Here is a 14,566-nt window from a genome sequence, read left to right as displayed (position 1 = left end):
CTAAGGCTGGAGGAGATCATAGAGACAGGGTTGGGTCAAGCATGGAGGACTTTGAAAACAGGAGTGAGAATTTTAAAACCAAGCGTTGCTCGACCGGGGCACATGTAGGCCAGCAAGCACAGGAGTGAATGGGATTTGGTGCAAGTAACACATTTTACAGAGGCTAGAATGTGGGAGACCAGCCAGTGAATTGGAATAGTCAAGTGTGGAGCAACAAAGACATGGATGAGGGTTTGAGCAGCAGATGAGCTGAGACAACATGAAGAGGACGAGGACCGGCTGTGATGAGGAACAGACGCTACCTTGGAATTTGGGTGCAGAGGATGTGCTGCATTTTAAACCTTTTTCTCGCCTTCTGTAGCTGGGGAGAGTTCAAAGATACTAATTAGGTGAGCAGGTGGGTGATTAAATGGCGAGTTTTAAGATTTTACCCGTCCATCAGGGGCAGCAATTTAGACTGATACTGGGGAGATAGTGAATTAAATTTATAGTTTAACTAGTTAAACTATTTAATATAACTACAGATGAGGTTTGAGTGATATTTCTAAACTTAAACCTCATGAGTTAAATAAAACACATACAACGGTGGGGCAGGTGGTGTGCTGCAACTGTCAAGGGAGCAGGATGTGAGTCTCTTGGGCAAGATTAAATCAGACAGAGCTCAAGGAGAAACAGCAAAAACAAAGAAAGTTGTGAGTTCAGGTGTCAGACAGAGGAGGCTTAAGAAGTATTTTGGCCAGGATGACGAGTGAAAAGGAAGGGCACAGCAGAGACAGCTGGTCAGATGGGGAGCTGGGCTGTCTGTCAGCTTTTTACTTTGGTTTTAGGCTGTTAGCTGCAGGGTGTGTTTTAGTTTCGTTCACAGAGCTGGATAGCTGCAGTCACACTAGAAGTATGAGTCTCTCTCTGTAATCTAAAAGCTGTAAATCGATCCTTTGGTGATTTAAAAATAATAACTGCTCTCAGTAGTGATTTTAACCTGATGTGCTTCTGATAAAATTTATTTTTTAAGAATGTTAAAAGGACAGCTTAACGATTACTCAGTGTTGTATTCTTTGGGGGTTGTATTTGAATTAATGGTTGCCAAGATGTTCACTGTATGTTTTAAAAAGGTTAACTTGAGTTCATAGAATAAACATTGTTTTGCTATAAAAAATACTTTTCCATTTCTGCTGTACCACACCTGTAGAGGTGGGCCATGTGCTCCCCATACCACAGTCTATTAAAAGTTGTGGGTCAGGTGAACTCCACGATACACTTTGGGGTTGTCTAAACCCTAGCCCATAACAGAATGACATCATATATTAAAAATAGAACCAGTTTTCTCATGAACATAATTTGAAAGCTCCACTACTAATTTACCAGTACTGACTTATTTTCTGTGCTCCAATTTTTTTCTCTTTCTGTCCTGAAGGATAAAATTCATGCCAGTATACAATTTCATGGACGCCAGTCATCGCACAAGTGGCCAGTATTTATATAATGAACACAGGCAGTGAATGCCTGCAAGTTGTCCAATCCAGGGACATCTCACCCGAACACTGTATTCTCTATGCTGTGGTGCTTACTGGTCATCCTGTGTGTCAATCACTGCCTGTCTGCAGTCCATTATATACATAGATGTATATTATGACAGTGGCCAATGTAAGAAGGTTGTTAAATGTGATCATGATGCCCCCAGAAGGTAGGGAGGTGGAGGTAGTGATCGCAATGGACGCAGAGAAAGCCTTTGATCGGGTGGAATGGGATTATCTTTGGGAGGTACTGGGACGGTTCGGATTAGGGCGGGGCTTTATTGACAGGGTCGGTTGCTATATCAGGCTCCTGTGGCAAGTGTATGGACGAATAGGACAACATCGGACTATTTTAGACTGCACCGGGGGATGAGACAGGGATGCCCCCTCTCCCCACTGTTGTTCGCGCTAGCTATAGAGCCATTGGCAATTGCTCTGAGAGTCTCAAGGGGCTGGAAGGGGCTGACCGAAGTGGGGGGTGGAGCACAGAGTCTCGCTCTATGCAGACGACTTGCTTCTGTATGTATCAGACCCATTAAAGGGGATGGAAGAAATCATGAGGATTCTTGGGGAATTTGGCTGGTTTTCGGGGTATAAGCTAAATATGGGGAAAAGTGAGATGTTTGCGGTCCAGGCGAGGGGACAGGAGAGGCGATTGGGGAAGCTGCTGTTAGATTAGTAGTGGGAAGCTTTAGGTACCTCGGCATTCAAGTGGCGCGGGAATGGGACCGGCTGCATAAATTAAATCTGGCCCGGCTAGTAGTCCAAATGAAGAACGATTTTCGGAGATGGGACGTGCTCCCTTTTCTCATTAGCCGGGAGGGTGCAGACGGTGAAGATGATGGTCCTCCCGAGATTTCTGTTCGTGTTTCAATGTCTCCCCATCTTTATTCCGTGGTCCTTTTTTAAACGGGTCAACAAATTGATCTCTGGCTTTGTTTGGGCGGGCAAAACCCACAGGTAAGGAAGGTAATGCTTGAGCGGAGTCGGGGCGGGGTGGGCTGGTGCTGCCAAGTTTTAGTAACTATTACTGGGCGCCGAATATAGCCATGATCAGGAAGGGCGTGGTTGGAGAGGGGTCGGCATGGGAGCGTATGGAGGTGGCTTCATGCAAGGGCACCATTTTGGGGGGGCGTTGGTAACTGCACCTCTGCCCTTCCCGCCGGCACAGTACTCCACCAGCCCCGTGGTGGTGGCGGCCCTGAGAGTCTGGGCAATGGAGGAGACATGTGGGAGCATCGGTCTGGTCCCCAATGTGTAATAATCACCGGTTTGTCCCAGGAAGTATGGATGAGGGGTTCCGGATATGGCGGAAAGCAAGGATTGAGAGGATGGGGGATATGTTTATAGAGGGGAGCTTTCCGAGTATGAGGGCGCTGGAGGGGAAGTTTGGGTTGGCAAGGGGAAACAAATTGAGGTACCTGCAGGTGCGGGACCTACATAAACAGGTGTCAACCTTGCTGCTTCTACTGCTGAGGGGGATTCAGGACAGGATAGTTTCCAGAGGGTGGGTAGGAGAAGGGAGCGTTTTGGACATTTACAAGGAACTTATGCAGTCAGAGGAGACTCAGACCGAGGAGCTGAAGCACAAGTGGCAGGAGGAGCTGGGAGGAGAGATAGAGGATGATCTGTTGGCGGACGCGTTGAGTAGAGTCAATGCATCCGCAACATGTGCCAGGCTCAGCCTGATACAATTTAAGGTCGTTCACCGGGCTCACATGACAGTGGCCCGGATGAGCAGGTTCTTTGCGGTGGAAGACAAGTGTGACAAATGTGTTGGAGGACCAGCGAACCATGTCCAAATGTTCTAGGCATGTCTGAAGCTTAGAGGATTTTGGCAGGGGTTTGCAGATGTCATGTCCACAGTGTTCAAAACAAGGGTGGCGCTGAGTCCAGAGGTGGCGATTTTCAGGGTGTCGGAACACCCGGGAATCCAGGAGGAGAAAGAGGCAGACGTTCTGGCATTTGCTTCCCTGGTAGCCTGGAGACGGATGCTATCAGCTTGGAGGGACTCAAAGCCCCCGAAGTCGGAGACCTGGCTATCGGACATGGCTAGCTTTCTCTGTTTGGAGAAAATCAAGTTCACCTTGAGAGGGTCACTGTTAGGTTTTGCGTGGAGGTGGCAATAGTTCGTCGACTTCTTAGCGGAAAATTAATCGTCAGCAGAAGGGGGGAGGGGGTTAGTTTAGCTTAGTGTAGGGGGTTAATAAAGGTGAGACCTGTAAGGGAGGGAGATGGCTTTTGCACTATGTTTATAGTTTCATGTACAATGTTTATTGTGTTGTTATAATACCAAAAATACCTCCATAAAATGTTTATTTAAAAAAAAAAAAATTCTTCCAGAGCTTGACAGATTAGATGTGGTTGGGATGTTTCCCCTGGCTGACCTGCTCCATGCCAGTCCACCCTGCAGCTATAATTCTACCCTTCACTGGAGAGGAAGTATCACCCTGAGGAACAGTCGGCCAATCCAAGTGGCCGGCAGCTCCATCAGTCCCAACAGAGCCGGTGGTGACTACTACCCAAGACTGCAACCAAGAACAAGAAGGCCCAATTCGATCCCCTAAACGGGTCAGACCAGAGGTTGTGGGTAGGTTAGAGAGGTGGGGTTGGGGTGTGGGTGTTGTGTGTAATGTAGCAGATGGATAGGAAGAAAAGGCAGGTTCTATCTTCGTGAGGTTGCTCCCCATTCTTCACAACTTTCACTTTTGAAGGTGGAGCACACTTCCTGCCCGTTGAAAATGTTTTCTTTAATTGTACTGTCCACTCCCACCTGACTGCCCATGCCAGATGTTTTATGCTGCGGGCAGTGTATTGTTGGGGTCAATTGGCATGGTAACACGCCCAATTGACCATTGATATTCTCTTTAAATATGGCAGGTGGGCTGCTAATTTTGGTGTCTGCCCACCTCCTGTATTTTGAGGAGGAACTCGGGGTATGTGGGAACTTGTGGGGTACGCCTCTTTGATGTGTCCCTACACAAAAACCAGCCCACAACCTTCATAAGCTTCAATTTTACACAGCTGAACATTGGGAAGATTAATGTAGTTCATTTTAGACCCTTCACAGTCTCCAGACCCTTGCTACACTCTCCCTTCTCCCCCCTGTCCAAGGCTTCAGGTTGAATCATAATGTTCAAAACCTCATGATCATATTTGATCCTGAGATAAGTTCTGTACCCATATCCTGTCCATCAAAAAAGGTCATGGCCGGGATTCTCTGAACCTCTGCCCTGATGTCGCATTTGGCGCAGAGGCAGAGAATGGGGTGTGAGACCCGCGATCGGGTCCGATGACGCAACGCGAACCTTCGACAAAAGGAAAATCGGCGGCAGTCGCGCGTGCACGGTTGGCGCAGTGCCGGTTGGGGGCCATTGAAAGAGGCCCCCACGGTGATTCTCGGCGGTCGACAGGCCGTGTTCCCACCAGCGTGGTTCATGTATGGTTCTACCCGTTGGGAGCTTGGCGTCATGGCTGCGGTGGCCGTCCTGGCGGGGGGCTGGGGGATCTGTCTCTTGGGGGGGTGGGGGTCTCCACGACGGCCAGGCCCATGATCGGGTACCAACGATCGGCGGGGGTGCGCGATCTGGGGCGGGGGGGGGGGGGGGGCTACCTTCTTCCACGCCGGCCCGCCGTGCGGATCCACCATGTTGCGTGGGGCCGGCATGGATGCAGCCGGCACGCACATGTGCGGACACAGGTCAGAAATGCAGGGGATGCGTATCAGCAGCTAGAGCAGCGCAGAGCACTCGGCGCCGTGTTGCCCCCCTGCGGGACACGGAATTGCTGTGCCAAGAGGCCCGTTGATCCCGGCGTGAAACACTCCAGTGTTTACGTTGGCGTCTGCACTTAACCGCCACTTTGAAGAATCGGGGCCCATTTACTTCCATCTCCATTGCCTGCCTCTGCCCATACTGCTGCTGAAACCCTCATCCTGACGCCTAAATTCAACCCCACACCAAGTCCCACTTAGCTATCATAATTTCTCTTGCTGAAAAACATGATCTCAATTTAAAATTAAAATTTCTCTTACTATCACCCCTTCCTTTCTGTTCAAGTTGTTCCTGTGCAGCAAGACCACCTCCTTCCTCAGACTGGCCTTGTGAACCATCCTCCTTCCGTTTACCCTTAGCAGTAGGATCCTTCAGCTGCCTATGAGTCTTATGTTTTGAATTTATCTCCCTAAACCTCTCCATTTCCCTCTTCAACTTTAAGAACACCTTAAATTACCTTTGAGTCATCCCTACTAATAATGGCTCAGTATCTATCTTTTCCTCATTCACTCATCAGCCAGTGGAGGTAACTTATTTAGTTCTAGGATGGAGTATTGATGAAACACAGAGTGCAGGTGAGGTGAAGGAACCTAATTTGAAAGCTTGTCGGTCAGAGAGCCATCTTGAAGACTCCTCCAGCGGCTGAGCCTCGTATCTTCAGCTGCCCACAAATACAGTTTGGTAACTCGCCATCAGTACTTCATGCAAATTTTTGTGAGTGTGCTAAAAAGTCCATTTGTTTGTATCCTTGGTATTTGACCCCCAAGCTGTAGTCTGTCTTGCTCTCCATTCTGCCAATTGTGGAATCAGTTAACGGGCTATCAACGTACTTGTTGCTATAATATAGACATCTCTCATGTGAGATTCTGGCCACAGTGTGGGAGCCCAGGAGTAGGGAAATGCAGAAGATGGCAATGATGATAAAAATGTTTTTCTGGGTGACAGCACGTCTGTAACCTCCAGTCATCCTGCACATATTATTTGAGATGTGACAGCTGACTTATGATGCACACAGTGATCATATAAAAAGTAATTGGGCCTATCATTGTGAGCCATCTACTGATCCCGAACTAGGAAATAGATGGTGAACCACATCCATCTGTGGAGGTACTGAATGTTTCCAGCTTATTTTAGCGGTTCAGGATACTTTGTGTTATTGCCACATTCACATTTTTTTCTGTTCTTAATAGGTTTATCAGATAAATTAATTTAACAGGAAATTTAAGAATGTTTTAACGTAGGAATGGAGGGGGGAAGGTCTAAGGAGGCATTTCCAAAGCATGGGGGCTAAGCAACTGAAGTTACCGATGGTAGGGAAAATGAAGAAAGGATGGTACAAGAGACCACAAACAGCTGGCTCTCTGTGCCACGGTGCCAGTTATTGCTTATGGATCAGTCCCATGAGGGGTGGTCACTTGAACAAAGCACTGGGGAATTTCTGGGGCTAGTGGAACCAAACCTTGTCAGAGTTCAACACCATCATGCGACAAGATAGGAAAAAGGGCTAAAAATGTTGGAGGAAAGGGGAAGAAGACAACATAGCTGGTTTTAAATTCAAACTTGTCTGTTTAGATGTCCTACTATATTTCATTTAAGAAAAGTTTCCTTAATGGCATTTCACCTACCAAAGAGAAACACTTTTATTCGTCAAGTGAATCTGAGTCTGAAGAAGAATCGCGGCGAAAATTCAACATTAAAATTCGGCCTCTGCAGGCTAAAGATACCATCGTGTGTGTGGCAGCATCAGTGGATGAGCTGAAGGCATCTGTGGGCAACATTTCTCTGTCTCCTTCACCAATGGTGAGTACTGTCACTTATTCCTGTCTATCAGCCAATTGAGAAGTAATCCCATCAAATGAATGCAGCCTCTCTCCGCGTTCTCATTAAAAGTCCAGTATGGTGTGTCACTTAGAAGGCAAAACTTGCAGGTGGTAATGCTTCCATGCGTTCACTGCCCTTATTCTTCAAGGTGGTAGAGGTCACGGGTTTGAAAGTTGCTGTCGAAGAAGCATTGGCATGTTGCTGCAATGCATCTTGTTTATGGAGTACACCGCTTCCAGTGTGCACTGGTGGTGGAGGAAGTGAATATTTAAGGTTGTGTTTGGGTGTCGCTCAAGTTTTGTTTGGTATTGAACTTCTTAAGTATTTCTGGAGTGGCACTCCACAAGACAAGTGGTGAGTATTCCATCAAACTCCTGACTTAATTGTGCCATGTAAATGGTGGACAGACTTTGGGGAGTCAGGAGATGAATTACTCGCCACAGAATTTCAAACCTCTGACTTGCTCTTGTCACAGCATTTATATGGCTGGTTCAATTCAGTTTTGGTCAGTGGTAATTCGCAGGATGTTGATAATGGGGGATTTCAGCAATGGTAATGCCATGATAGATCAAGAGGAAATGGTTAGACCCTCTCATGAGAGACAGCCATTTCCTGGCACTAATATGGCTTGAATGTTACTTGCCATTGATCAGCCCAAGTCAGGATGTTGCCAATATCTTGCTGCATGCTGGCAAAGACTACTTCAACATGTGGGGAGCTGCGAATGGTACTGAAAACCATGCAATCAGCCCAGTTTCTGACCCAATGATGGAGGGAAGTTCATTGAAGCAGCTGAGGATGGTTGGGCCTAAGGCACTACCCTGTGGATCTCAGAAAGTGATGTCCTGGGCTCCAACATCTAAAACCATCTTCCTTTGTGCCAGCTGTGACTCCAACCAGTGGAGAACCTTCTCCCTGATTCTCATTCATGTCAATTTTGCCTGGGCTCCTCGGTACTATGCTTGGTCAAATGCTGCTCTTGCTTTGTCTATAGAATTTGGCTCTTTTTTTTTACTTTGGGACAAGACTGCATCTGGGTCTGGAGCTGATTAAATTTCCATTTGTACCGCATTCTGCATTTGATCAAATCAGTTTAGAGTGGCACAATGGCGCAGTGATTAGCACTGCTGCCTCCTGACCACAGGTCACTGTCCATGCGAAGTTTGCACATTCTCCCTCCACGTGATTCTCTGTTAGTCAGGTGTACCTGACAGTCCATGCCCGTGATTCTCGGAAGGGTCGCAATACCTATTAATACTGATTTAATTCAGTTCCCCCCTCTCACTAAGCCCTGTGTTCCCCAACATTTCTGCTACGTTATTTGTCGTCTCCTTTATGAATACATGAGATGATTAGGGGAATAGATAGAGTAGACAATCAGAGACTTTTTCCCCGGGTGGAACACACCAGTACAAGGGGACATAAATTTAAGATAAATGGTGGAAGATATAGAGGGGATGTCAGAGGTCCCAGAGAGTAGTGGGGGCATGGAATGCACTGCCTGTGGAAGTAGTTGAGTCGGAAACGTTAGGGACCTTCAAGCGGCTATTGGATAGGTACATGGATTAGGGTAGAATAATGGAGTGTAGGTTAACTTCTTAAGAGCAGCATGGTAGCATTGTGGATAGCACAATTGCTTCACAGCTCCAGGGTCCCAAGTTCGATTTCGACTTGGGTCGCTGTCTGTGTGGAGTCTGCACATCCTCCCCGTGACTGCGTGGGTTTCCTCCGGGTACTCCAGTTTCCTCCCACAGTCCAAAGATGTGCAGGTTGGGCGGTTGGCCATGAAAAATTGTCCAAAATTCTATGATTAACCTAGGACAAAGGTTCGGCGCAACATCATGGGCCGAAGGGCCTGTTCTGTGCTGTATTTCTCTATCTCTAATGACCAAAATATGTATTTAGTTGGTCAACCATTTCTTTGTTCTCCTCATACGTTGCCCTGTTTCTGACTGTAAATAACGTACATTTGTCATCACAATCCTTTTCTCGTCACATACCTCTAGAACAGGGGTGTCAAACTCAAATACACCGTGGGCCAAAATTTAAAAATCGGGACAAGTCGAGGGCCAGACTGGTTCAATGTTTTTTTGCAAAACTTATTGAAATGAACTTATTGAACCTGGAACTAATAAAGCTTAGGTTATTGCCTATAAAAACAACATTAAATATTAAATAAATAAAAAAATTAGTTGCATTTATTTCTTATTGCTTTATCTGGAGCTTTTCCAGAGTAATTTCTAATGAAAACATTTTTCCACAGGCCAACACTTTGTGATTCACACTAGTCTAAGCCAGATACTTGACATCTCATCTTGGATGCAAGTTCATCAATGTTTGGAGTCAGGCTCTGAGCTGAGGAAATCCTCAGGATTGAGTGAAGGTGTTCATCAGAAAGACGACTCCTGTGTGATGTTTTGTTTATCTTCATCAAAGAGAACAGTTGTTCACACAGGTATGTGCTGCCAAACATAGAGAGCATTTGAGCAGCTTGGTTACACAGCTGAGGCATTGTGTTGGGGATGAAACGTAGAAACTGTGCAGCACCCACCGAGTCATACTTTGCCTTGAGTGTGTCACTACATTGGAGTTCAATCAGCTCCATTTGTATATTGGTTGGTGCGCTTTCCACGTCAGCTTCAAATGGATTACTGAGCAGTTCAAACCTGTTTTTTTGGGCTTCAAAGTCGGCAAATCGCCGTGTGAAGTCGGCACCAAGTATGCTAAGTTTTTCAGCAAACTGTGCATGTGGGAACACTGCGGTAGAGACCTGCTCTTTCATAATTTGGCAGCACGGAAAATGGCTCAAGTTTTCTTGCTGCATCTGCGTCTCCCACAGGCGCAGCTTAGTTTTAAAAGCCCTCACTGCAGCGTACATGTCTGTGATCACATGGCCCCGCCCCTGAAGCTGTAGGTTGAGCGCGTTGAGATGGCTCGTGATGTCACACAGAAACGCCACTTCACAAAGCAACTTTTTATCCCGGAGCTCTGTTGTGTCTTTCCCTTTGCTTTCCATGAACTGACAGATCTCCTCACGCAACTCGAAACATCTTTTCAGCACTTTTCCTTGACTTAGCCATCGCACCTCTGTGTGACAAGGCAAATCATTATATTCTGAACCTAACTCCTCCAGAAACGACTTGAACTCGCGGTGATTTAAACCTTTGGCTCTTATGAAGTTAACTGCTCGTGTTATGATGCTCATTATATGTTCCATTTTCAAGGCTTTGCCACACAACGATTCTTGGTGTATGATGCAGTGATAAGCTGTCAGCTCACCTGCGCCGTTTTCCTCCCGCATCTTCTCCCGGATTCTGCCCACCAATCCACTCTTTTGACCGCACATCGCGGGCGCTCCATCTGTCGTCAGTCCCACAAGTTTATTCCAAGGCAGCCTCATTATATTTACACATCTGGATACCTCTTCAAAGAGATCTTTTCCAGTATTTGTGCCATGCATTGATCTTAATCCCAAAAGTTCCTCTTACACACAGACTTGAGTCCACTCCACGGATGAAAATTGACAATTGGGCAGTATCAGAAGTGTCCTTGCTCTCATCCACAGTAAGGGAATATGCGATGAAATCACTTCCCTTTCCCACCAGCTGTTGTAGATTGGTGGCAAGCTCACGTACACGGTCGGCAACGGTGTTTCTGCTCAGGCTCACATTTGAAAAGGCTTGCCTTTTATCTGGACACACGACGTCGCAAACTTTAATCATGCAGTTTTTAACAAATTCTCCCTCGGTAAAGGGCCGAGCTGATTTAGCGATCTCTGCTGCCACAATAAAACTAGCCTTTACAGCAGCCTCACTTTGTGATTTGGCCTTTGTGACCATAGCCTGCTGTGATGCCAGACTTCTTTTCAACTCTTCTACCTTCTGGAGCTTCTGTTTCTTGTCCAGATGCTTGTACTTGTCGTGGTGTTTCGTTTCATAGTGTCGTCTTACGTTATATTCTTTGATTACAGCCACACCGTCTCCGCACACAAGACAAATAGGTTTGCCCTTTATATCCACGAACATATACTCTGCCTCCCATCTGCCTTGAAAACCCCTGTTTTCTAAGACCACCTTTCGTTTAGCCATTTTTGGGGTGAGGACTAGCTAAAAGTTGACCACAGATGACTAGTGCTATAAGGATGCTGATGAGAGAGTGGGGCAAGCGCGAGCAACGCACTGGCAATGTATTGTGGGATTTGTAGTATTAGTGGTGGGGCAATATACCGGCAGACCAGCTCTAATAGAAAAAAAATTTATTCATTAATGATATTCAGGAAATAAACCAGGAAACCGAATAAACACTGAAAACCCTGAAAACCTGATACCTGAATAAACTCGGCATCAGCCATATCATACGCCATAGGCACTTCAATTGCTGGGGCCAGCTTTAATAGTAATTAGATACTATCTCGCGGGCCAAAGATAATTCTACCGCGGGCCGGATTTGGCCCGCGGGCCTTGAGTTTGACATATATGCTCTAGAAGATTATACAGCCAATTTTTGTTCTTTGCAAACGTACTCTCGTACTCTATTTTTCCCTTCTTAATCAATCCCTTTGTTGTCATTTGCTAAATTCTAAACTGTCCCCAATCCTCAGGTTTTGTTTTTCTGGCCAATTTGTATGCCTCTTCCTTGGATCTAATACGATCTTTAATTTCCCCCCTTGTAAGCCAAGGTTTGCCACCCTTCCCGTTATATATTTGCACCAGACAGGAATGAACAATAGTTGCAGTTTCTCACCTCCTAACTATACAGATTCCACATCATTGGAGCTAATATCTTTCCTCACTGTTGCGCTAATTTCTTCTTTAACCAGGAACACAACTCCACCACCTTTTCTTTTTTGTCTATCCTTCCTAAATACTGAATGCCCCTAGATGCTCCGTTACCATCCCTAGTTAACCAGGGACATTTAAAAGAATTTTTAAAGAATATTTTTTCCTCTTAAAAAAAATTCTAAAAAGCCTTGCAATCCCGACTACAGCATACCCATTTACATCTATTTGCATGATTTCCCTTTCTTTTGTTCTTATCCTTGTTTTTCTTCCTATGATTCCTTGCATTGTTGCCATTCCCCTGTCCTTTCAGTTTTAACCCTTTCCCAACTGGTCTAGCAAATATGGCTAGGACAGTCCCAGCCCTGTCCAAGTGAAACCCATCCAGTTTGTATTGGTTCCACCTCTCCCAGAACTGGCCCCAATGTCCCAGTAATCTGAAATTCGCCACCCACCCCCCTCACACAATCTCTTCAGCCACATACTTCAGCCAATACCTGCTATTTCTGCTCTGACCAGCACGTGGCACTGATAGTAATCCTGAGATCACTACATTTGAGATCCTACTTTTCAACTTACTTCCTCACTCCCTGGGTGGGATTCTCTGATCCTGAGACTAAGTGTTAACACCGTCGGAAACACCGTCACGTTTCTCATCGGCATCAACATGGTCTCAGGATCAGCAAGTCTGGCCCCTACAGGGGGCCAGCAGGGTCAGCAATTCTGGCCCCTACAGGGGGCCAGCACGGCACTGGAGCGGCCCACGGCTCTCACTTTGTAATATTCTTTCTGTGCAGGAGGAATGTAACTTGCGGATGATTGACACTGAGAAGCATAATGGTTTAACTTCTGACCTCTCAAACAGCGTTTACCAAAAGCAGGGCAGTTTCCCTTTTAAGTGAGTGTTGCCACACCTGTGACACGTAATCACGTTGTCGTCATGACGTATTAATGCCGTACGCGCATGCGCAGACTTCTTCAACGTCTTGCATTTCTGTGTGTAGTGTGTATGTGCAGAGCCCGAAAATGCTTGTGAAGGGCAGTTTCCGTTCCTCACAGTCTTTGCTTTGCCTGCGACGTCATTTTGATTTTCTCTGCCTCATGGTGGAGATTTGCGCTTTTTTCCTTGGGATAAAATGCTAAATACTGACTTTTGGTCTGATCCACGGAGATGCATTTATCAATCGCGATCTGTAATGTTAAATCATTTTGCTGAATTAATGCTTCTCTGACTGTAACATCAAGTATGCCACAAACAATCTGGTCTCTTTCAAGTGAATCATGTAGATCTGCATAGCTACACATTTTAGCTAAGAGTTTGAGATCAGTGATGAAATTATTCACCGGTTCATCAACTTTTTGAACTCATCTGTGAAATCTTAATCTTGCTAAAATTTTATTGGTCTGCATCTTGCAATGTTCATCAAACTTCGCTATAACTTGATCAAATTTTGTTTTATCTTCAGCATTAAAATTAAGCAAATTGAAGATTTTGATTGCTTGCTGTCCTGCCAGGGACAGAAGTAAAGCATTTCTTCTAGCTTCTGGTGCAACACTAAAGTCACTAGCTTCTAAATGAGTTGAAACTTGTTGTTTGAACAATTTACAATTCAAATTTAAATTACCAGTGGTCTTTAGATGTCTTGGTGCTTGAACTTGGTCCATTGAAAAGTTGTTTTTGTCGAAGTTGCCGATGTTATGACTTCTGTAGTCGAATAGTTGATTCTCGTTATTTTTCTTTCTTTTTATTCTAAATCTTCACTGGTCTTTTTTAAAAGCTTAAATCACTCTGGTACCAATGATGTATTACTTTACATAATATATATATATGTTCTTTGAAATAAACAAGTCTTCTTTTAAACATGAACTAATTTAATGAGTAATATAAATAATATTCTGTGAGTCGTTTGTGCTCAATAGTCAACTTATAAAAGAAATTAAATACAGTAAAGATAACTAACTATACAATGTAATAATGAAATAACATAACTTCTCTCTTTCTAGTTATTCTATGTCTTGTCTGTTCACTCTCCTGAAGCACACTCTCCCAGAAAGAGCGGGAAAGTCTTTCTTATACCATCTGATAGTGAGACATCTAGTGTTGAATTGACTGTACTACATGTACATACATTGATCATGTATATTCATATACAGAGATCACTACAAGGATTACATCACAATATCTTCCCTTCATTTTAATTAAATATTTTAGATCTATTACATCTCTGTAGCATCGCAGCTCAAAAGGTTACTGCACCTCAGAAAGTCATTTGGCTTAGATTTGATTTGTTGTCACATGTACCGAAGTACAGGGAAAAGTATTTTTCTGCGACCGAGGGAACATACACAGTACGTCCATGGTAGACAAAATAATAATCAACGGAGAACATTGACAAATGATACATCGACAAACAGTGATTGGTTACAGTGCGGAACAAGGGGCCAAACAAGGCAAATACATGAGCAAGAGCAGCATAGGCCGTCAGGAATAGTGTTCTTACAGGAAACAGATCAGTCCGAGGGGGAGTCGTTGAGGAGTCTTGCAGCTGTGGGGAAGAAGCTGTTCCTATGTCTGGATGTGCGGGTCTTCAGACTTCTGTACCTGCTGCCTGATGGAAGGGTCTGGAAGAAGGCAATGCCTGGGTGGGAGGGGTCTCTGATAATGCTGTCTGCCTTCCTG

The 14,566-nt window shown here is 45.3% G+C and overlaps 1 protein-coding gene across 6 annotated transcripts in view; it reads left to right on the top strand.

Annotated features, from left to right (window-relative positions):
- The window catches only part of sgip1a (SH3GL interacting endocytic adaptor 1a), a 282,072-nt gene that overhangs the window by 130,468 nt on the left and 137,038 nt on the right, over positions 1-14,566 (top strand). For all 6 annotated transcript variants that reach the window (XR_005460343.1, XM_038794456.1, XM_038794455.1 and 3 more), the window contains exon 7: positions 6,909-7,087. Coding sequence is in view for 5 of the 6 variants with exons in the window: in XM_038794456.1 (XP_038650384.1) it covers positions 6,909-7,087 (179 nt within the window). In the remaining variant the exon portion in view is untranslated. The remainder of the gene's footprint in view (positions 1-6,908; positions 7,088-14,566) is intronic.

Source organism: Scyliorhinus canicula, chromosome 4 (genome assembly GCF_902713615.1).
Source record: "Scyliorhinus canicula chromosome 4, sScyCan1.1, whole genome shotgun sequence".
Lineage (NCBI taxonomy): Eukaryota > Metazoa > Chordata > Chondrichthyes > Carcharhiniformes > Scyliorhinidae > Scyliorhinus > Scyliorhinus canicula.
Note: the sequence above shows the minus strand (reverse complement) of the source record. Positions and strands in the feature narration are given on the sequence as shown.